The 20,940-nt window shown below is 53.3% G+C and overlaps 9 protein-coding genes across 9 annotated transcripts; 6 read left to right on the forward strand and 3 right to left on the reverse strand.

Moving 5' to 3' along the window:
- Nucleotides 1-188: 188 nt before the first annotated feature.
- On the forward strand, nucleotides 189-1,970 carry A1O7_07416 (uncharacterized protein; the record flags this gene model as incomplete). The annotated part of the gene is made up of 2 exons (XM_007761416.1): nucleotides 189-422; nucleotides 474-1,970. 2 exons carry the CDS (start codon nucleotides 189-191, stop codon nucleotides 1,968-1,970), a joined length of 1,731 nt encoding a protein of 576 aa, XP_007759606.1.
- Nucleotides 1,971-3,434: 1,464 nt separating this feature from the next.
- On the reverse strand, nucleotides 3,435-5,537 carry A1O7_07417 (uncharacterized protein; the record flags this gene model as incomplete). The annotated part of the gene is made up of 1 exon (XM_007761417.1): nucleotides 3,435-5,537. The coding sequence occupies one exon, from the start codon at nucleotides 5,535-5,537 to the stop codon at nucleotides 3,435-3,437; it is 2,103 nt and encodes a 700-aa protein (XP_007759607.1).
- Nucleotides 5,538-6,127: 590 nt separating this feature from the next.
- Nucleotides 6,128-8,659, reverse strand: A1O7_07418 (dolichyl-diphosphooligosaccharide-protein glycosyltransferase; the record flags this gene model as incomplete). The annotated part of the gene is made up of 5 exons (XM_007761418.1): nucleotides 6,128-6,401; nucleotides 6,455-8,198; nucleotides 8,250-8,330; nucleotides 8,435-8,458; nucleotides 8,527-8,659. The coding sequence occupies 5 exons, from the start codon at nucleotides 8,657-8,659 to the stop codon at nucleotides 6,128-6,130; spliced, it is 2,256 nt and encodes a 751-aa protein (XP_007759608.1).
- A 578-nt stretch (nucleotides 8,660-9,237) lies between these two features.
- Nucleotides 9,238-9,711, reverse strand: A1O7_07419 (uncharacterized protein; the record flags this gene model as incomplete). The annotated part of the gene is made up of 1 exon (XM_007761419.1): nucleotides 9,238-9,711. The coding sequence occupies one exon, from the start codon at nucleotides 9,709-9,711 to the stop codon at nucleotides 9,238-9,240; it is 474 nt and encodes a 157-aa protein (XP_007759609.1).
- A 1,300-nt stretch (nucleotides 9,712-11,011) lies between these two features.
- Nucleotides 11,012-11,964, forward strand: A1O7_07420 (uncharacterized protein; the record flags this gene model as incomplete). Its single annotated transcript, XM_007761420.1, has 2 exons — nucleotides 11,012-11,203; nucleotides 11,248-11,964. The coding sequence occupies 2 exons, from the start codon at nucleotides 11,012-11,014 to the stop codon at nucleotides 11,962-11,964; spliced, it is 909 nt and encodes a 302-aa protein (XP_007759610.1).
- Nucleotides 11,965-13,091: 1,127 nt separating this feature from the next.
- Nucleotides 13,092-14,385, forward strand: A1O7_07421 (uncharacterized protein; the record flags this gene model as incomplete). Its single annotated transcript, XM_007761421.1, has 2 exons — nucleotides 13,092-13,227; nucleotides 13,277-14,385. The coding sequence occupies 2 exons, from the start codon at nucleotides 13,092-13,094 to the stop codon at nucleotides 14,383-14,385; spliced, it is 1,245 nt and encodes a 414-aa protein (XP_007759611.1).
- Nucleotides 14,386-15,171: 786 nt separating this feature from the next.
- A1O7_07422 (uncharacterized protein) lies at nucleotides 15,172-17,320 on the forward strand (the record flags this gene model as incomplete). The annotated part of the gene is made up of 6 exons (XM_007761422.1): nucleotides 15,172-15,424; nucleotides 15,473-15,597; nucleotides 15,708-15,962; nucleotides 16,020-16,117; nucleotides 16,171-16,493; nucleotides 16,542-17,320. The coding sequence occupies 6 exons, from the start codon at nucleotides 15,172-15,174 to the stop codon at nucleotides 17,318-17,320; spliced, it is 1,833 nt and encodes a 610-aa protein (XP_007759612.1).
- Nucleotides 17,321-18,094: 774 nt separating this feature from the next.
- Nucleotides 18,095-18,937, forward strand: A1O7_07423 (uncharacterized protein; the record flags this gene model as incomplete). The annotated part of the gene is made up of 3 exons (XM_007761423.1): nucleotides 18,095-18,360; nucleotides 18,423-18,635; nucleotides 18,700-18,937. 3 exons carry the CDS (start codon nucleotides 18,095-18,097, stop codon nucleotides 18,935-18,937), a joined length of 717 nt encoding a protein of 238 aa, XP_007759613.1.
- Nucleotides 18,938-19,819: 882 nt separating this feature from the next.
- Nucleotides 19,820-20,904, forward strand: A1O7_07424 (uncharacterized protein; the record flags this gene model as incomplete). Its single annotated transcript, XM_007761424.1, has 2 exons — nucleotides 19,820-19,916; nucleotides 19,967-20,904. The coding sequence occupies 2 exons, from the start codon at nucleotides 19,820-19,822 to the stop codon at nucleotides 20,902-20,904; spliced, it is 1,035 nt and encodes a 344-aa protein (XP_007759614.1).
- Between the last annotated feature and the right edge of the window lie 36 nt (nucleotides 20,905-20,940).

Raw genomic sequence — 20,940 nt, forward strand, 5'->3', positions numbered from 1 at the left:
CGGTTAGCGTGGCTCTGCGAGTTCCGGTGCTCGCGGTCAATGTCACGAAGTCGTCTTTGTTGACAGTGACCTCTACCAGGCAGATACACCTTAGGGACGTGGTTGTGTGACAATTAGGTGTTGGCTTCCTCTGGAATCGAATTCGCTACCACAATTTGTCGTTTTCGACATTCCTTTACTCCTCAGTCATGTTTACCGCAACCAAACTACAAGTCGCCACGTACCTTCTGGGTGTCTGTCCATTCTCAATAGCGTTTCTGGTTTTTCTGAACTCCTCTGTGTCTTTCGTCATCACAGATCTCGTTGGAAAGAGGGATGGGGTCGGCAACGCAGTTGGAAGCTTGGGCTTCGCCGATGAGCTGCTTGCACTTGTAGCATGCCCTTTCTGGGGATTGCTATCGGACCGTATGGGATTACGTTTTGTGAGCAACCTATCCAGAGAGCCTAATCAGCATTAGTCTAACTGCCATCAGGTCTGTGTATCTGCCTATCTCATCATTTGTCTGGCATTGGTCCTGTTCGTTCAAGCAAAGAATGTATATCCTCAGCTACTTCTTGCGAGGTTGTTTTTCAGCCTAGGTGGTGCCGCTGCTTCTACCATGGTCACAGCTATTATTCCTGCTGTCACGTCTCCGCTCAGGGACACCTCCGTCGACCACCATCACCAGACGAGGGCCGCCCAGGATTTGGTTGCGAATGGTCATGTGTCGAGCCCCTCGATCGAGTCAGAGGTGACGATTACCCCCGAACTATTCATGTCCCGCTACTCACGACATAAGGCTGATCGAACTTTGCCCGCGGAGTCTCCTGATATCATCAGATCTACAAGTCAAGTCGCCGGGTTCGTTGGCATGTTCACCGGCTGCGGTGCCTTGATCGCATTGACTGTATTCCTGCCCATTCCAGCGAAGTTCCAGTATGCAGGTGTTGGAGAAAAGGCAGCCTTAAAAGACAGCTTCTACATTGTGGCTGCTGTCGCTTTCGTGCTTGCTGTCTGGTGCTTCTTCGGTCTTCGGCATCTGGAAGGAAAACCACGGAAGGGCTTCTCGAATTCTTCGGCTTCTCAAGCTGAAGTTCGTGTCCTGGGCCGTTTGGGTCCTCTTGGGCAGATGCTTCACAGCTTTCGGACCGCCGTCCTTGCCGGCTTCAAGCAGACAGAGATCGCCATCGGATATATCGGAGGTTTTGTCGCCCGCGCTTCCTCAGTCGGCATCTCTCTGTTCATACCCCTTCTCGTCAACGCAATGTTCCTCTCATCTGCTCTGTGCGACGCTCAAGACACAAATGGTGACCACACAGGACTTCCAGATATCAAGAGGAAGTGTCCGCGAGCATATATTGTCGCTGCAGAATTGACTGGCGTTACGGAAACGGTCGCGCTAGTATTTGCACCCATCTTCGGTTATTGGGCCGCAAAGGCCTCCAGGAAAGAGGTCCCACTACTTGTGGCTTCCATTGCCGGCGTCATCGGCTATCCCTTGTTTGCAAATGAATTTGACCCAGATGAGAGAAACACGTCGAAGCGCGTCGCCGCTTTCCTGGCTGCCTCTCTCATCGGCATCAGCCAAATCGGCGCCATCGTGTGCAGCCTTGGTACACTTAGTAGGGGTGTACTTCTGGCAAGCCCTAAAACCTCACCTACTAGTCTGAGTAGTGAAGGACAGGGAAATGGGAGACATGCAGATGAAGTCGACCCTCTTCTTTCAGCCGTGCCGCAATCGACAGGGGAAACACCACTATCGGATTTGAAGGGTTCTATCGCCGGCGTGTACTCGCTCTACGGGGGCGCTGCGATTCTGATACTAACTAAAGTGGGAGGCCTGTTATTCGACAAAGTGTCACTGGGAGCTCCTTTCTACATTATGGCTGTCTTCAACGCATTATTGATGGTTGCGTGTGCCTTTCTCAGCATTCGGCAGCGAGACGAAAGAGGCCCAATTCAAGAAGCAGATCCCCATGACAGCAGATGAAGTATCGCCCAAGATGATACTTCATGCATCAAGGTTTCCCTGAAGAAGGGGCGAAGGTCGAACGTCACAGCACCGGAGAAGAACGGCGCCAATTGAAGGCATATGGTCGGTCTCCTTTCACGAAAGCCAATTTGTCCTGGACCACAACAGCAAGCAATGGCACCAAAGCCGGACTTCTCTGTCACACCTTGCTTGATGTATCCTGGCCTGCAGCAGATCTCAAGGCCGTCAAGGCCTTGTTCAAGACCTATCGGTACAGGTGCTGTGGGACGCTTCCACTCGGATCAGCTATGCAGTCACCGAATTCTGGAGACAGTGAAGAATAATATCTCAGGCTCTGCGATGCGGTAATCGAAACGACCTGCCCGGGGTTAACTCTGCAGATCTCTGACCAGACAACAAAATTCTGTATGTACAATGGCAAGCTGCAAACGACCCTGCAGGTCCCTTGCTAGCTATATTCATCGCCGCGAAGTTAACTCAGCTCAAACATGCTCTCCAGGACGGAGTAAACCTCCTCCACGTCGCCTCTTTGCTTAGTGGCAAACGCGTTCCGAGCACTCTACACACATGGAAGCAATACCGACATGGGCTAAGAGAACTGCGATTATCCAGGAGTTAATACCACAGTCCGGTGCAAGAGAACAGACAGGCCTCCTCCACCAACCTCTACATACACTTTTCGGCCGTTCCCAGAAAATTGAGTAGGCCTACAAGCCCACGCGGACAATTCCTACGTCGATGGTGTTCCGAGCAGGCGAACCCGAGCTGGTATATAGGCTCGTATTCGTACACTAGCAGGCTTGTGTACTCATCGACTGGACTGCAGGCAAGTCGTTGATGCGACCTTGGGAATAACCCCTTTGCCCAGGTATCAGTTAAGTTTGCTATACATCTAGAGGGGACACGGGGATTTGAGCCGACAGTGCGAACCAGGGTCGACTCGTCTGGCTTGCCGTTCGACGGATAAGACAACGACATCGCTGGGTCCGAACAGCTCCGATCCGACAAACAGATTTCATCACCAGCAAGGAATTCTAGATCCTCCACTTGCACACAAAATCACTATACAGCGAACAGGTCTCCGCGCGGCATCTTCGTGTCTAGGTTCAGACTGACTGCGCTGGCTTTCCGATTTACCTGGTTGCAGCTACCCTACCCCTGCAATGCTACTGCTCGTGCCGCAGAATGTCAGCTACAATGCTGATCACGCAGGTGGGGGCCATTGAAGACCAGACTTGTGTCCCTGCACTGGCGGACGGACCGACAAGGACGGATACAACAAGACGCAGCGTGCGGAGCCAAGCACCGGGATTGAAGATGCGTTTATGGTCCGTGACCGAAGACAAACTCGGCTTCTAACTCACTTTCTCGTAGCGACAACCCCTTCATTCGCAATATCCGTTGCCGACTGGAACGGCAAGAGACCGTCGACAGTACAGTTCGACCAATACCACTGACTGCCTAATCCTTCTCTCTCCACTCTCTGTTCAAGCGTGTCACAGCGAGAATCCCGACGCCCCGCCTCGCCTTCTCACACGCCTTCTTCATTTCCTGCTCTTCCGTGTCTGTCCACTTCACGCTCAGCTCATCCCACTTCTTCACCTTGAACTCTCGCTTGTACTGTGCGTGTAGGCCCTGCAGGCGGAGGAGAGGACGCATGTCATTGGTGCCGCTGTAGATGATCAGGAGCGTGCGAGGTGGGAGAGACATGTAGATCTGCAGGATGCGCTGGAGAGTCTGGCGCATTGCGTTCCTGAGTCGGTCGCTGGCTGGTGGCTCTGAACCGGTCGATGTCGACGTGGAGGGCGGTGTGGCGAAATTGTCGCTGGGAAGAGTGTTCCAATTGCGTAGTGCTTCGAGATCCCGGAGGCGGGACCAGATAAAGTCAACGCCACGCGGTGGGATAGTTTGAGCCTTGGCCTTGGGTTGGTGCTCTTTGCCCTGATCTACGGTGTTCCCATCTAGTTCCTCCTCTTTCAGAATACCATCTCGGTCCCCTTCGTCGTCGACAGTGTCTCCGTGGGCAGCCTTGAGGACACCACGTACAATCTCGTCATCATTCTCGCAGGCAATGTGATAGGTTGCGTCCTTTCCGAGCCCTCGTTCCGGAGTGCCGTACTCGACGATGGCTGACGTCTTCAGCACGACCTCTCCTCGACCGTCGTCCATCTTCAGCGTGCCTCCGATTCTGCGGAAGATGCTCTCGCCATTGGCGTCCAATGTGCCCCATCTTGGTCCCTTCTCACACTTCAATTTCACCAGATCCAACACCGCAAGCGCGTCTTCTACGCTATCGTGTCCGTGAGCGCCACCCTTCTGTATCTCTCGTTTGAGATAGCGGTTGGCGAGGAACTTGAGGGACGAACGTAACGGCAGGCCACGAGGGTGTGGGTAGATTATCGAAGTGTCGATGATGAAAGGGTGCGTGAGTTTCAGCGCGTTGAGATCCGACTCGAGACTGTGGCCAAGTAAGATCGAGTCCTGGCCAAGAATACTAAGAAGCTCCTTCTGCACGTCCGCGAGCATTGTCGTGACGTCCCTGAGGATCTCTTCCGTGACGCCGGAGAATTCGGTAAAGTAGTTCTGGATGGGTAGGGATGGTTTGACGTATTTGTCCAGCACGGTTTTGCCGGACCAGTCCACGAGCGAGACACGAGCGAGGGAATACTTGTCGTCTGCCGTTAGAACCATTTCGCAGTCCAGCGCATAAGGCTTCAAGCCTTGCGTCACGGGGTCGTATGTCTTAAGGGACGGGAGAATTTGCGGCGTTGGGACTTCCACGTCGGTGTCGACCCAACCGTCGGACGCAGCCTGGCCGGTTTTCTCTCTTCGTTCTCGCTCCAGATTCGCAGTCTGTGGATCAGTAAAGGCTGCGGGATGAATTGGGTACTCTGCGTCGCGTAGCTCATCGGCCGAATGGACAAAGTGCACCACCGGGGTGCGGACTGCTTGAAAGGACTTGTCGTCTTTGCCGCTCTTCGCTTTCTGATTCGATGACCCTGAGAATGGAGCAATGAGCATGTTTTGCAGGGGAGAGTGGACTCTGCTCATGCTCGAGTCACCCGGCGCTCGAACCTGTAGGACGTGTTCAAGAAGAGTCTCGCGTGGGGTTGGCGGTTTCGTGCTTTGGACACTGGGATTTGCTTCTGTAGGTAGCTCGACGGGAGCAGAGTCGACTGAGGCGCAGCCTTGATGATCCTGGAGAGCGACACTAGGGGGATCTGTCGGGCGCTCAACCAAGTTGGAATCCTCGTATTCATTCTTCTCCGTAATGCTGGTCCATAGTTCAGAATCCTGCAGAGTCTCACGGTCGAGCCCGGGCACCATCAAGACAACGGCCTTCTTGATCTGCCTGGCATTGTTGACAGCTAGCCAAGTCGGCGCAACCCCGTCTGCTAAGACATAGAGAACGAGATCTTGCAGGGCTCTCAGCTCGATACGTTCGGGTCTCGCTTTGAGGAAACTGATACTGGGATAGCCGTCTGTCTTGAGCTCGATTTTGCGTCTTTTGTTCCTGGATGATTTCGAACAAACGACTGCCCACTCTGCAGGATGCTCGTCCATGGTGCTGGAGGCAGAAACGGGTGCGTTGGGACGTTCTCGTTCTTATGCGATTTTGGTCTCGTTGAGGATTTCTCCGACGCCAATATTGGAGTGTAAGACGCGGGTGTTGAGGCTCTTCGTTTGCTACCACGTCGCTGCTCTGCAAACATCAAACGCAGGAGCCATAACTTGGTGCCAACGGGTTGGAAGGAAAGCAGTGTTCACATGAAAATGGACAGAAACAAACGTGAATGAATGAATCGTGGTTGCAAAGCTTGGCAGAGGGACAGGTGACCGACGGCTGAGAACAAGACCCCCTGGTGTGCACGTCCTCAAATTTGGCTGTGTAAGAGTTGGACTGTACGGCTGCGAAGACGGAAACTACTGCACGCGCTTTGCGGCCCATGATGGCCTTTCATGAGGCTTCCTTCCCTGCTCATGGGTACCGAGCCATTGCTCTATTTACGTGGCGCGGCGTCAGACACGAAGATGCTCTGTTGATACAAACCTGCAATCACGCGAGATGCTTTTGTTCCCAGATCCTCTGTCTATTTGTCACATTATCGTCACATACCTGGCCCGGCCCTTTCAAAGCTGTGTGGCGGGCGGCATTAATCAACTCGCAGCACCCTGGCACCTTTTCTAGCCCCGAGCTTACGCTTCTTCTTGTGTCCCTTTTCAAAAGCCATGGCACTTTGGTGATCACGGCCAACGTTATCTAGGTCCTTGACCTTGTAGATACGGATGATCCAGTTCTCACTAGTGAATGCCTCTTCCAACGTGCTTAATTCAGGACCCTGGGCAGGGAGAGGGGAACCTCGGACACGATCTTGCGCCTGGCCGGCCGGGAACAGGTTGTTGTAGTTGTAGTAGGACATCTTATACCTGTGAAGAGATTAGCTACTCCGCATGTTGGGGGATGGTGCAAGTACACGTACATCAACGAGTTCTTCATGGTGGGCGTGGCCTCCTCATCGACGCGATACTCGCCACGCGCGGTGAAGTAGTCTCGCTCCTTCACCTCTTCTGGCCAGATACCCTCGGCGATCCTGACCATCCACAGAAATTTATTGATATCGTCGCCACTGTAGCCAAGGAGACCGCCGAACACGACTAGGACATAGTCGACATCATGCTGACGGAGGATGGGATAGCTGACTTCTTCCCGGGAGCTCATGGCCTTGCCGACAGTGGCGATGTGTGTGTTGTTCCACGTGTTGTTATCGACCAATGTTGGACGATCAGCCATCCCACCAATCTGATAGCCATAATCCCACCAAGACATTATCTTTGCATCTTGTGGAGTATTTTGTCTCAGCCAATAATACGCCTCTCGGTAGTCGTCGATGATGTGTTGAGATCCATCGGGTAGTCTTGACGCCAGGACGACTGAAGGCGACGAATAAGCGTTCGAGGTCACCCATGTGCAGTGAGCCACAAACAAAAGGAGGAAGCCTGTCATCATGGACGTTATGACAGATTTCGACAAGATGGAGTAGATCCCGATTAATGGGTTTCGAATCGAGCGTAGAGATGGATTTGCCGCGATCTTGCTGGCTTTGGCTGATCCGTTGCTTCCATCGCTAGGTTCCTCAGCCGGGGTTGGGATATAAAGGTAAGTGTCCAAAATGTGAGAGAGGGCAAGAGCTGCGGCACAACAGACCACTGGTGTCAGGGTGAGCATGAGGCGCACCATGACACCCGCAAAGTAGCTCGCAAGAACGGCGTAGATGACGACAAAGACGTGCTCGTCCTTGAGGTTGCGGAAGCACATGTAGACGCCCGCCGGAAACAACCAAATAAGCATGTTGAGGTCGAAGAAGAAGGCAGGCCAAGCGGTAGGCTGGTGTTCCGACACTGAAGCAATGATGGGGATATGTATCTTTGCGTAGCCAGTGTCCCAAAGTGAGTAGAACCGGCCGCTCCAGGGAGCGATGACCCCGGATACCGTAAGCCCGATAAGAGCCAGGAACATGAGACCGAAGATTGCTCCGCCCAAGGCAACAAGCAAAGTCTGGAACTGCTTGCCGGGAAGTTGCTCCCTGAGAAAGTTGAAGAACCCAACAAGTTGCAGCAGGCCAAACACCCCAAGTGCTGCCATGTGGTCGCTACTTCTCACAGGCAGAAACCCGACAAATGGTACTTGCATGCTTGCCAACGTCCCTAGTGCGTACCATGTCGTGTAGCTGATGTAGAGCCTGGAACTGTACCGGCCCATTAGGACGAGGACAAACGCATGGAGGGGGATAAGATTCGTGATGAAGACGTAGCCACCCCACGCCGAAACCATGTAGCCGTAGAACAAGGCAGCCAGAGCTCCCCACATGATAGATCCATTCTTGACAGCCTTAATCCACAAGAAAAACGTGAAGACAAGCAAGAAGATAGCGATGGCTTCATTGTCGTAACTCCCTGCCACTGATCTCGAGATGTAGCCTGGACTGATGCCCATGAAGGCGGCAGCCAATAGACCCGCAGACGGTGAGGAGGACATTTCCGACGTTAAGAGGTACATCGCGAGCGCTGTCAGGCCGGAGAAGGCGGGGGCGAGGAGAACGCAGATGTTGCGAATGTCGACAGGAAGAGACAGGAGGCGGAGGACATGGTAGATGACGCCGGAGGTCACCATCAGGCCAGGATACAGCGTTCCTCCTGTGACACGACCGAGGGGATGCCATGTTCCTACATTCCGTCAGTCTTTCCATTCTCGCCAACCTGCTGCGGACAACCCACGATCGTCGAACCAGTCCCAGAAGCTGTAGAAGCCATTCTTGACCAGATACTTGGTGGCGCGGAAATTGAACCAAGGATCGACTGGTGCACACTGTCAGAAACGGGCCCGGAAGAGGAGAGGGGTTCCTCTGTGCGCGGAGCGCCGCATGCGCAGGTTGCGGAGGAGTGGTAAAGGGATATCTCACATTCGTGGATGATGCTTTCGAATCCTGGAAAGACAGAGTTAGTTACTCCACCGCAGAGACGCTTCAAACCTGCGCCGCGAGTCTGGACCTACGGATAACACTGAACAGACGGGCTGTTACTGCTGCGGCCGCGATGGTCAACAGAATCGTAACTCGAAGAAGACCCCGGGTGTTTTTGCTGGCACTTCCACGGAATAACGGGTCTAAGTGCGTGGAAGCGGCCATGACGGCCAAAGAGGAAGAGGAAGCAAGGTGCTGGAGAAGAAGGAACTGTTCGATGGGAGGAATGCTCGCAGAACCACGAATCTAGAATTACTCGACTGTTGGAGGTCGATGCCGCATACGTGACCTCTCCAACACCAAGCCTCTGACCCCTGTCACTGTGAATGGACGAAACGGTAGCCTTGCCAAGCACAACTTCAGCCTTGTCGCTGACCAGCAGTTTATTACGCTGAGTGGTCACAATGAGCGCTCCAAAGCCAGGTTCTGGCCGAATTCTAGTTGCTAAGTCCATGGGTCTACTATCACAGCTTCTCAATCTGTACTGAGATGACGCCGGCTAGAACAGATATCCCCGTGGTGGGCACTGTCCACGGAGCGGCCCATATCAACATACAGCGCTCGCAGAGCGTTGATCAAGGTTGAGCGTCTTGTCAATTCTTGTCAGATGTTTTCCTTCAGGTGGATACATCCGATCAGAGTTATCGCGATTCAAGCCTGACGGATTGGTTGGACCTGTTGATGGCGCAGGTTCTCAAGATAATGTGTATGGGAGCGGTGGCTGATCCGCTCAGTCTCCTTGCTCATTCTTCATTTGACCATCTGTTCATCCATGTAACGACGTCTGCCTTGTCACCGTCTGTAGGCTTCCGTTCTGGCTGATCGTCCCAGTCGAGCAAGACTTCTGCCTGTGACCTGTCCTTAGCCTTGCGGTTCGTAACATTGCCCGTGTGGTCCAAGCTACTGCCAGTTGTTGTATCGCCAGCGCCCTCTGGTATCGTGGTGGCCTCCTGCGACTTATTTCCTCGTATCGTATTCGGGCTGACCTTTGCTTTTGATTGTAGGAATTCAGCCTGCGCGCGTTCGCCCTCTTTCAGTTCATCGTCGGCCATCCACCACTTGATGCCCCGCTGAATGGCAGGCCTTGCTGCGAGGTATGCCAGAACGAAAATTAAAAGGTACGCCCAATCTCGACCTTCAAGCTCTCCTTTCTGCATATATCTTTGAATCGGATTAAGGTGGGACAAGTCCGCAGGCGGAGGAGTGTACTGAACCATGGCGAACAGTTGAAGAGGTGCAGGTGTGGATACTGAAGTTTCTCTTTCTCCTCCGTGTGTCCGCAATTCACATTCCCTTCAGTGAAGGAGCGGAGGCGAGCGGTAAGGAGAAAGTCCAGGAAAGGAACGAAGGGAAGTAATAGAATCAAGTTCTTGGCCTGCTGCTGTTGAGAGGGTCAGTGTTCGAATCGCGTGATTTTCTTGGGTGTCCTCCGCGCAATCCGACAGCGTGCATCTGCTCAGCCTACGGCCTCCGCGCCTCGCGCAATGAGTCGCTGCAGGATGATGCAAGCGTGCAAGGCTGTTGGCGCTGTCCACGTGTTGAGTCACGTGAAAAAGCCTTGGCAGAGCACTGCGAGGTCTTCGACGGCTGAGCACGGCCTTTGCGTGCCTGTTCACCGCACGAAGATAATCAGTTTCAATACGAGGCACCCACGAGGTCCCAACTGCAACTGACTACACAGTACCTCATTGATCCCAACAAAGAGTAATCAACGTCTTGTACTGTGTACCCCATACTCAACTAGGCCACCGCTCGGGATATCCCGTCCCGTTTCCGTTGCACCTCGCGAATATTGGGTTGGGGCGACTTGCCCTGCTCCGCTGCATTTGGAAGTTCGAGCTACTTTACGAGCGGATACCTGTTTACACCAAAAAGTGGATGATTGGTCGCCTACGACACGGCTTCTGTGGGTTGCCTGACCAACGTATTGGATGTTCTATTCCGCCTATAACAACAGGCTCACGCCGAGGTGGTTTGCACCACCACGCACCCGCAATATCAAGTGGCAGAGTCGACAACTCCTACCGCACTATACCAAGAAGAGCCGTACGACCTCGAAAGTTTGGCCAACCGACTGGCGCGACTGCATACTGCGGATCCGCCAGCAAAAGCCCGAGACTCTTCTGTGCGCTGGGCCTTCTGTAGATGCTGCTTGGTGATTGAAACTATGTCCTTTTGTCCTCTTGAGCGCGCCCCTCGCATCAATGCAGATCATGCAGAGATAACCCTGCCACCGTATTACCAGCTTGCGGGCCTGAGCTATTGCTATGGCTAGTATGTGATGTACGTGACCCAATGGGCGACTAATAATTGAGGACTGGCTCACAGGGTAGGATTGCGTCGGCCAGCCCAATATCTGCAACGTCTCAGACTCTAGTGGTGCGTCCTCCGAAGGTTCATAAGATTCGCTTCTCCGGCTCCGTTCGAAACAACGCCGGCTATTGTTGTATAGATCAAACCGTGCTACAGACCAGTCTACCAGAATCCTCCTCAGCTATGCCAACAGAAACCCAGACAATGCCGTCTGAAACCGAGGGTAGGCTGTACAAAGCCTTCGGCATCTCAGCCGACGAACATGGCCCTAGCCAATGGTACCCCGGCAGTAATGCTGAGCTCGAGGTCATTTGTCTGGGGCTCTCGCGTACAGGGACCACATCGATGCGCGCTGGCCTTGCTATGCTAGGTTTTGGACCGGTTCACCATGGAGTCGTAAGTAATGATCACCACAGCAGGACCTCTACTGACAAGAGAAGGAACTTTTCCGCCGTGCCGACCATAACGAGAGGATGATTGCGTTTCTGAAGTACTTGAACCAGCATCCGCAAGAAAGTCGGCAGCCAAGTCCCGACACTATCGAGCGCCTACGCAAGCTCATGCGGGGATATCGTTCGACCCTAGACGGCCCTCTCTGTGACATGACCCCAGAATTGGTCGCAGCATATCCCAACGCGAAGTTCATATTGACTGTGCGAGACTCGGAGGCGGTCTGGTGGCGGTCCTGGAAAGAGAGCTTGGGTGTCATGTTCATCCCGGGCTGGAGACACACAATCTGGTCGTCTCTCATATCGTCTGTCAAGCGCTTGAGACGTCTGAATGCTATGATCCAGGAAGACAACAAACGACTCGTGAGGGACTGGGGTTCTGTGGGCCCCCACATATATCGTCTGCACAATCAACAGGTGCATGATCTGGTTCCGAAAGGTCGACTGCTGGAGTACAATGTGAAGCAGGGCTGGGAACCACTCTGCAAATTTCTCGAGGTTGACGTACCAGACGCCTCCTTTCCGATGCTCAATGATGGTGCCAGCATCAAGGCTATTGTACTTGGGCAGCAGATTTTCGGCGCTGTGGTGTGGGCATTGTATATTGGAGTGGCTTGCGGGGCCATCTATCTCGCCACGAATCCTCCAGAGCTTCAGCACATTTGGACAGGAGCAAATGGCTGGCTGGGTCAGAAACCCGGGTCTTGATAAGCGGCTCGCTGGTACGGAGGCCAAGCCAAGCCAAACGGCCGGGCCTTGATGGTTGGCACGCTCGAATGAGAGATGGAGGGCCGTTTACCTTTTTGGCCAGGGATTCTATCGACGAAAGTCCCCAACCGGATCCCTAATTGGTTCATCCTAGCTGGCCTTATTTTGACCCCCTTGCTTTGCTTTCTTATGGTTGCTACGTGTTCCTACCAATGGCAATTCTCAATCGCCCAGTCAAGGCAGTCTCCCGTTAGGGCGCCTTTTCTCACGGTCTTTCGAGTCTTCCTCGCTCATGGACATTCATTGCCTCTTCTTCATCAGCCTGGATTTTCATACACGCTGCCAACATTTCGAGCGTCCTTGGTTGCCTTTCGGTGCTGGAGGAAGCGCTGATGGACACTGAGCAGCTTACAGTATCAGAGACTCTAGGGTTGAGAGGGCGCCTTCGTAGCACAGCCGAGCCGTTCGAACTGTGCGTCAATGCGGTCACTGGCAACCTCCAACAAGGCCAGTGCTTGCCCATCTGAGCAGTTTCAAGATGCAGATGTTGGAAGAGACTCGCTCGCTGTCCAAGGAAGCATATCACGTCTAGTTTTAGCGTGGTGCAGTCGGCCTCTCTGGCTCCATTGGAGACCATTCTGGAAGCCTACCGCACCAACCGTGATGCGATGCCTCTTCAGGCCTCCCTGCCTAAGTAAACTTTAGGCCCTTTTGGCCCTGGCTGTTGCGGAGTCAGGGCCCGCCTCATGTTGACGTTTGTCTTCCTGCGTCTGGACCACCCTTGGCTTGATAATTGCGCCGCCCTCCAGTATTTCCTACACAGTAATTACATTGTTCACATTGCCAATGTTTGCGCTAACCAATATTGGACTGCCGAACGCGATCAACGAGCTCCTATGGTGCGTAGACGCAAAAATTACCATCACAAAGTCCGGTCCGGCTGCGTCACTTGCAAGGCACGACATCTGAAATGTGACGAACGCAGGCCTGGCTGCCTCCGTTGCGAAAAGTCGGAGAAACCATGTGGCGGATACGACCTCCCAAGGACCTGGATATTTGATCCCTACTGTGACGTCGACAGCACGGATGGGAAAAGGAAAGCACAGTCACAAGCAGCCAGGAATACAATGGGCAACCTGCCGCCCACCAAAGGCTCCAGGCTGGGGAAAGATCTGGCGATAGGATCGCCAGGCTACGTGCAATATCTGCTCGAGAACTATTTGGGCGAACGAAGGGGTCATATGTCGCTACTGTTCGATTACAGTGAGTTGCCCAGTCGAGCTTTGCATGTCTCTAACGCGCTCCGCATCAGCAATCATTCACTACGGTCCTGTCTACATTTGGCGCTTGTTTACGGATTCGACTGAGCACAAGATGTGGCGCTCCAGATTCGTGCAGTTGATGCTGTGTGAACCCGCCCTCTTGGAGGCTGTATTCGCGGCGGCGAGTCGATCGATGGGCGTCACTGCACAACCATCGAGTGATGTTCTTCTCGATTCACTGGAACACTATAACAAAGCGCTCACGCTGCTCCGGGGTAGAATATCAGAGCCCTCGGCAGCCTACAACGACGCAATATTCTGGTCGATCATTGCACTTCTTATCAATGACCAGGAACGGGATGATTGGCGTAGTTATGGTGTTAACCTCCGCGGAATCCGGCAGATCATAGAGTTGCGCGGTGGCCCGGAATCGTTACGGAGTTTACGCGACCGCTCGTACAGCATGTACTCGTGGGCGGAGTCCTGTTATGCGAAGCACATTGACCCAAGTGACCCGAATTCCCCAGTCGAGCCTGAGGTATCATCTGAAGCTCCCGAGTTCGAAGTGCATCCTGAGAAGGCACTTTCATCACTACGCCAGTACTCTCCGGCTTTTTTCCGTATTGCCAAGCAGCTTCCGTTGGCATGCCCTACCATTTGTGCGCTGGAAATGACGCTGCGATGGTTCGGTACGCATCCAATTTCCAATGGGAGCGAGTTCCCCCGAGATCAAACCAGAGTGCGCGCGAGTTTGGCCAAGACATGGCACATGTTGCTACGCAAAAGTGCTTCGAGGGAAATGGAACGATTGGTGTCTCTCGGGCTCTTCGCCTTACTTATTGGGCTCGCTCCACTGTCAATGGCTGAACGATACCCACACGTCCTGACCAGATATACTTTAGAGCTTGATGGCATGATTGTTACGGCCGCGTTTGAAGACTGCGCTCTCTGGACAGGCCTGGTTCTCGCCTCGATGCCTCTCAACGTTGGCCTTGTGCCCAAGTCTCGGTGGATGATCCTCCAGCATGTGATTTCGCAGATGGCAGTCAAGCGAGACTGGGAAGAGATTAGAGACATCGCCGGCCAGTTTTACATGACAGAGGCTCTAGAATCTCAATGGCAGGAGTGCTGGGAACTCGCTGCTAGCAAATTCTCTTGAAGGCATTGTCGATCAAGGCAGCTTGGCATACTCTGGTCTGTTGCCTTTATAAACCCGAGATTGTGGAATCGTGTTCGTACATCTTGCTCTTTGATTCTTCGAAAGCCCCTGAAAGTCTTGTCCACCAGAAAAGCGGCACGGCCGGGGTGAGTCGCACGTGAGCCCCGAGCAACTTTAACTGATGTGAGGCGCCAAGCAGCGGTGGGTGGCGCGGTCAATTCAAAACAATCTTTTGTCCTCTTCCTCCTTCGTTCCGGTGCTGCTCGTTTGCTTCCCGCGTAACACGCACCTACATTGTTGGGCCCAGTTTGCGACCTCGTGTCACACTCGAGATGGCCGACGATATTGTACTGACCACTTCGAACTTGTTGAAGCCATAAGATATGCACCTGGTGCTGGGCTACCTACCGATGAGCGACCAAGCTTTTGCAAGAGCTGGACAGCAGTAGGGGCGAGGAGAAAGTGGTGTCATTCGAACTGTTCTGATGCAGATGTCGCCCACAGTGGGTATTGCCTTCTGGTGCAAACACGTACGGCTACTTTGCACCACTGTTACAATGGGAGGCGACAAATGCACCTGCCCGAATCACTGGGCCCAGCACAACGGTGAGCAGTCCCAGAGCACGGCAATCTGCATCTTACGACAAACAATTCGAGCTGGAGTCGAGGACGTAGTTGATTGACATGTTGGCTGCGATGTCAATCGCTCGTGCTTTATGAAGAAATCGCACCCGCCAAATGTGATCCTTCTCTCTATCCCAGACTGCGGACCCAGAACGTTTGATCATGCATCTCACCTTTGCGCGCAGCGGGCGCTCCCCATTCGTTCTTTTCTTCCTCTTCCTTCTCGTTGATTGTTCAACCGCTTTTCGGATCACGGGTGCTCCTGGAGGGTTCGGCTCTAACGGTGAACGGCCCCTGAGATATGAGATACACGACTTCGCGAATCCGGGGCCAGCTTTCGACTTGTACATCCTCGCTCTGAGGGATTTCCAACTTCTGAACCAAACTGATCCACTCTCTTACTTTCAGATTGCAGGTTTGTGGCCAATGTCGCCTTGTTGATCACAGAGCTCATGAATCACAGGAATTCATGGGTTTCCCCGGGTCTCGTGGGACGGAGTCGCAGGCAGTGGTGGCTATCCTGGATTCTGCATGCATGCTTCTACTCCGTTTCCCACCTGGCATAGACCCTATTTGGCATTGTACGAGGTACGTCTGATCTCGCCAATCTGATCTGAGCTTTTTCTCGTCTCAGTTCCCCATCACTTCCGCCTACTCGATCTTGGTCATTCCCTGCAAATCTGACTGACCAGCTCTAGCAACTCATCTGGCAGCACGCTCAGAATATTGCGCGTACTTATCCCGACGACCAACGCGAGCAATATGTGAACGCCTCCGTCACTTTGCGGCATCCGTATTGGGATTGGGCGGTCCATCCAGCGTTGCCAGATGTTGTCGCCGAACCCCGAATCACGGTGAACACGCCTATAGGGTGGCGGACAATGGACAATCCACTTTACCAATACGTCTTCCAATCCAATGCTGCAGGGAACGGCTTTCCCCTTTCCGACCCGGTATACTTGAGGCGGTCCTTTCGACACAGGATCGTTCTGCTGACCTGGAAGATCTAGATGGCCAACTTTTCGCGAACTGTCCGCTGGTGGGACCAGACAACCAAGTCGAGCAATCAGAGTGCAGCAACTGCAGCATTACTTGCCAATGCTGCTTCGTGAGTGCGCTGTACCTGATTCGAGCGCGGGCTATGCTGATACAGAATGCCAGGATTCAATCACTGGTGTATCAGATGTTTACAGCCTTGACAGACTATACCGCATTCTCCTGTACTTGGCCTGGCGGTCAACAGAATACTGGTAACAATATCGAAACCATTCACAACAGCATCCACAACAGCATTGGAGGATATGGTCACATGCAATTTCCAGAGGTTGCAGGGTTTGATCCTGTCTTTTACCTGCATCACGCCAACGTTGATCGTCTGTTTGCCATGTGGCAAGCGCTGTATCCGGACAGCTACATGGAGCCCACCGTTAATGCATACGGGTCGTACTACGAGCCTGTTGGGTTTGTCGATACGGCGGCTACCGGTCAGTGTAACGCAAACTGCACGAAACACGGCGGCTAACACGTAGCAGCTCTTGCTCCATTTCATTCTGACGATGGAAGCACAATGTTTACCTCCCACGATGTCCGCAGCACTGCAACGTTTGGCTACAGCTACCCTGAGCTCCCTGACTGGGAATTGAACCCGGATCAATTAGCCGCGCACGTACGGGCAATAGTCAATTCACTCTACGGCCCCTCCACCAACAGCACTGTCCGGCGTGCGTCAGAGGAAATCAAAAGTAGGTCCACGAACATCGCAGATTCCTTCGGTAATATCTCGCTCGACCTCGCACGACATCTCAATGTGAACAACCTCAATACACAGTGGTCTATCACCGTCCTGGTCGACCGCTTCCCGCTGGACACAAGCTTCTCTATTGATTTCTTCATGGGTGATGCTCCCCACGAAGTCTCTCAGTGGCCAACAGCTGCAAATTTGATTGGGACGTATGCCCAATTCAATCCTGCCAACGTGACATTGTTTCATCCAAATGGATTTCCTGAAGGACAAGTGCGTGGAGAGATTCCTATGACACATACCTTGGCGGTAGGTGTGTCTAGAGGTGTGCTTCGAGACCTTTCGCCGCAATCTGTGGTCCCGCTATTGCAGAAAGCTCTGACATGGAAAGTTCGCACTCCTGCAGGCGAGGAGGTGCCAGTCACAGCGCTTTCCGGACTCTCACTATCAGTCTCAACACGACCAGTTGTACCTCGAACGGCGAGAAATCGTTTTCCGCAGTACGGTGCCGTGCAATGGCTTGACTCGGTTACGGAGGGGAAACCCTGTGGGGCAGGGCGTGCGCATTGACAGATGTGATCGAAATGCTTGTGTTTCACCGACCTGGAAAGTCTGTAAGAGCGACTTCTGTTGTTCGGCGCAGCATTACGAATGAGGAGCATCATGAGAGTGGGAGGACTCGATCTCCCACTGCTGACATAGTCGACATGCTTCCTCGGTACCACTATTCTTTTGCTCGATGCACTGGTTTGTTCAGTCAGGCCGAACAGATCTCAACATGTGGTGCATCGTGATCGCTGATCCGGAAGTTGTGGAGCATTGAGAGGATCATGGAAATTGCATGGGACCAGCTAGACGCGGCCATGGCAAAACTGGTTAAGCCTGTCTACCATTCCGCTCTGCCATTGGCTGCCTAAGTCAGCTAGGCTTCCCTAAGCGTGTCTGGCTCTGGCTCTATTTCGCGATAATTGGGGCAAACAACTTTGCCTTCCAGGCTGGGTAGCAGGCGGAAAATTTCCCATGCCGACGAGTCGAAATGGCTGTACCTCTACGGAGTACTCACCTAAGTAATTGCCGCGTGCTTCGTCCTGTTGCCACTTCGTTTTCTTGTCGTTGAGGTGATTTTCAGTCCTGCCTTTACCGTGGTGATAGCAGCAACAGCTCCAGCAGAGGCGTAGGTGACTGCGCCGTCCATTCGTTTATTGCCTTGCGCAAACACTTTACACCGTCCTCCTTAGTTCTAGGACGCGAAGCGCATCTTCTATCTAATCACTGCCAGCTCGGGTGCTCAAGCGCTGATCTTTGATTCCTATCTCGAGCTACTTTTCGCCAACTTGAGACGTCATGTTATCCACGAAATTCCTCCTCCTAGGAGCATCGCTCTTCACATATGCAGTAGCACAGACGAGGATTGCATTCACGTCGGTTCCGGCTGTTGCGAATGCTGGAGAATCATATAACATCACTTGGGGCGGAGGAGATGGATCCCCTGTCACGATAACTCTTCGAGAGGGCAACTCGAACGACTTGAAGACGGTTGCGACACTGGCAGATGGTGTTGATGAGGACTTCTTTGTCTGGAACGTCTCCAAGAGTCTTCCGACAGCTTCGTATGTCCTTCACCACTTGCGACAGGATTGCTCGTATACTGACTGAGGGTGCCACATCACAGAGACTACGCACTTCAGATTACACAAGGCCAGGATTCAATCAATTACAGCGGACAGTTCTCGATTGTTGGTGGAAGTGGCACATCCTCAATCTCTGTGACGGGCGCAAGCACAACAACCGCTGCTACCAATGCCACTGCGCCGTTGACGACGACGCACGCTACAATCATATCTGCTGGGACAAGCACGTTGATGGCGAGCAACGGGACCTTCAGGTAAGTCCGACCGTCAATCAAGCTGCGCCAAATTGACCGAGACTGACTTGTGATTGATTTGTAGCTCTGCAACCCTCTCGCGCACCACCAGCACCAGTCTAGATCCCGCTGTCACCGAACACATGACTTCTTCTGCATCCGCCTCCTCTTCCTTCAACTTTGGCGACCAGCCAAGCTCAACCTCCGCAGCACAGACTAATACAGCTACGACCAGTGTTCCTGATTCGGCTGGTGCACCTCAGCTAGGAAGCTCAGCTGCTTTGGTGATGGGAGTCTTTGCGGCGGTGGTGTTCCTGAATTGAGGAGGAAGAGAAGCGGCGTTCCTTGGTCGGAGGTTTCTGGCTACCGAGCAAGGCGTTATAGATTTCCTTAATTGTCACGGTTCTCCCGTGAAAGAGTTCGTTACATGTGATTAATTACGCCCGTAGCCAGTCGCTCTTTGACCTTAAGAACGCCTGTACCCTGTGAACTCTCTTTCAGGATTGACAGAACAGCTCAGACAAATTAACTCATTTGTCGCGTGGTTGCGTGAAATTAATCTGACATTTGGACCTTTGCGTCACTTTTCTGGTAGCATCACCACGCGTCTTTCGCCCCTGGCGTTAGCGTGGAGATCTTCCTGGGCCTGTTCTGGAAGCGGTTAGGATTCAGTAAGCCCCGGAAGGCGGCCAGGAACAGCCGTTACTGGGGCTTACTGGGCACAGTCCCATTCGCTGTGGGGAAACCATTAACGCGTGAGACGAACCGGCCTTCCCTACCGGCACGCGCAGCCCTGGTCTGCGCTGGGCCGTTGCCTGCCCAAGGCTGTTTCTCCACTGACCCAAAAGGCCGATCTCAAACAAATAATATGCCGTCACCTCGGCATGAGTAAGGAGAGTCTCTACACAGTACACACATTGTTTCTTTGGCACCTCTCTCTGCTTTATATTATCTGTTGCCCGCGGCAAGTCTGTCGCGTTTGTATCTGCGTTATTGAAGTCAAGAGCGCCTTCCGTGTCGGCCAAAAGCCTCCAACTCAGCCGCAGAGCGCAGCCGCAATTGCTGTTGTCAGTCTCAGCCACGACTCACTCCAACTTCACTTGGGCAGGTCGTACGTCTGCTTGGAGACGCTGAACCGACCAGGGCGTGCCATGAGGAAGAAAACACGTCTCTCCAACAGCTCTCCCATCCCGTCGACTCCAATAATGTCCGAATCCAGTGGAGTGCTTAAGGAGCAAAATCATCTGGATGGGGTGCGCCCGACATCTGGTCGAGTCTCCAGTGCCTTTATGATTCGCTCAGGTATGGTTCGCTTTCGAAGGTTGCCTTTGGGATTGCTGACGTGGTTTTAGTTCAGTCCTCGTCCGAGTCGCCGCCGCCCGACGCGGCACCCTGGTCATCTGCTATCGGGCACGCTGGCACTGGCAAATCAGGCAGAGTGATCGAGAGACTTCAGGGCGACATTGACAGACTACGGCGGGAAAGGCAACTTCTGACGACGCGGCTAGAGGAATCAGAAAAACAGACCGAGACCTTAAAGACACGCAACCAATCCCTGCAAGACCGGACGAGTAACTACGAGCAATCTCACGAAGCAACACTTCGAGTATTATCGAGAAGAGAACGCCAGGTCGAAGAGCTACGGGAAGAACTCAGAAAAGAGAAATTGAGGACAGCGCAGGCTGAAGCCCAAGCGGCGGCTGCAATCTCGAACGAGGAGGAATGGAGAAACCAGGCCCATCAGGCGAGGGCCGTTGCCACTCAGAAGGAGGTGGAGTATGACACGATTGTCGATTGTCGGAAAGTGGACTATAATCGCCACCAGGCTGGACTCGACAAGGTCAGAAGTGAAGTCGGTAGGCTTCTACGCCAAAAGGAGGAAAACGTCGAGAAGCAGAAGAAGTTGGAAATAATCGCCGAACAGCAGCAGCAGACTATTTCCCACCTTGAGGATCTCAATCGAAAGCTGTCTACGAATTTTAAGGCATACAGGCGTGAGATTGACAGCGCCGTAACCGACCTCCGACAAAATGCCAGTCGCAACGAGCAGGCAGTGGACCAGAAGCTGGATGAGATGACTGAGGTAACAGGGCGAATGCGGTGGGTGATGAACATCGGAGATGTTGTCCACCGTCATCACGCTGGTCCGCTTTCGTCTCAGGCAGAAGACCCAAGGAACGGCGCTACATCGAGGCCGCAGACAGCCACCGAACCCGATGGAAAGAGAAGCCGTAGTCCTCTCAAGCTTACCAAGCACAGACGAAAGGATTCGACAAAACTGCCCAAGTGAAGGCACTGACGCTGATGTTGATTTGCGCCCGGAGGT

The sequence above is a fragment of the Cladophialophora yegresii genome (assembly GCF_000585515.1).
Source record: "Cladophialophora yegresii CBS 114405 chromosome Unknown aczIN-supercont1.5, whole genome shotgun sequence".
Classification (NCBI taxonomy): Eukaryota; Fungi; Ascomycota; class Eurotiomycetes; order Chaetothyriales; family Herpotrichiellaceae; genus Cladophialophora; species Cladophialophora yegresii.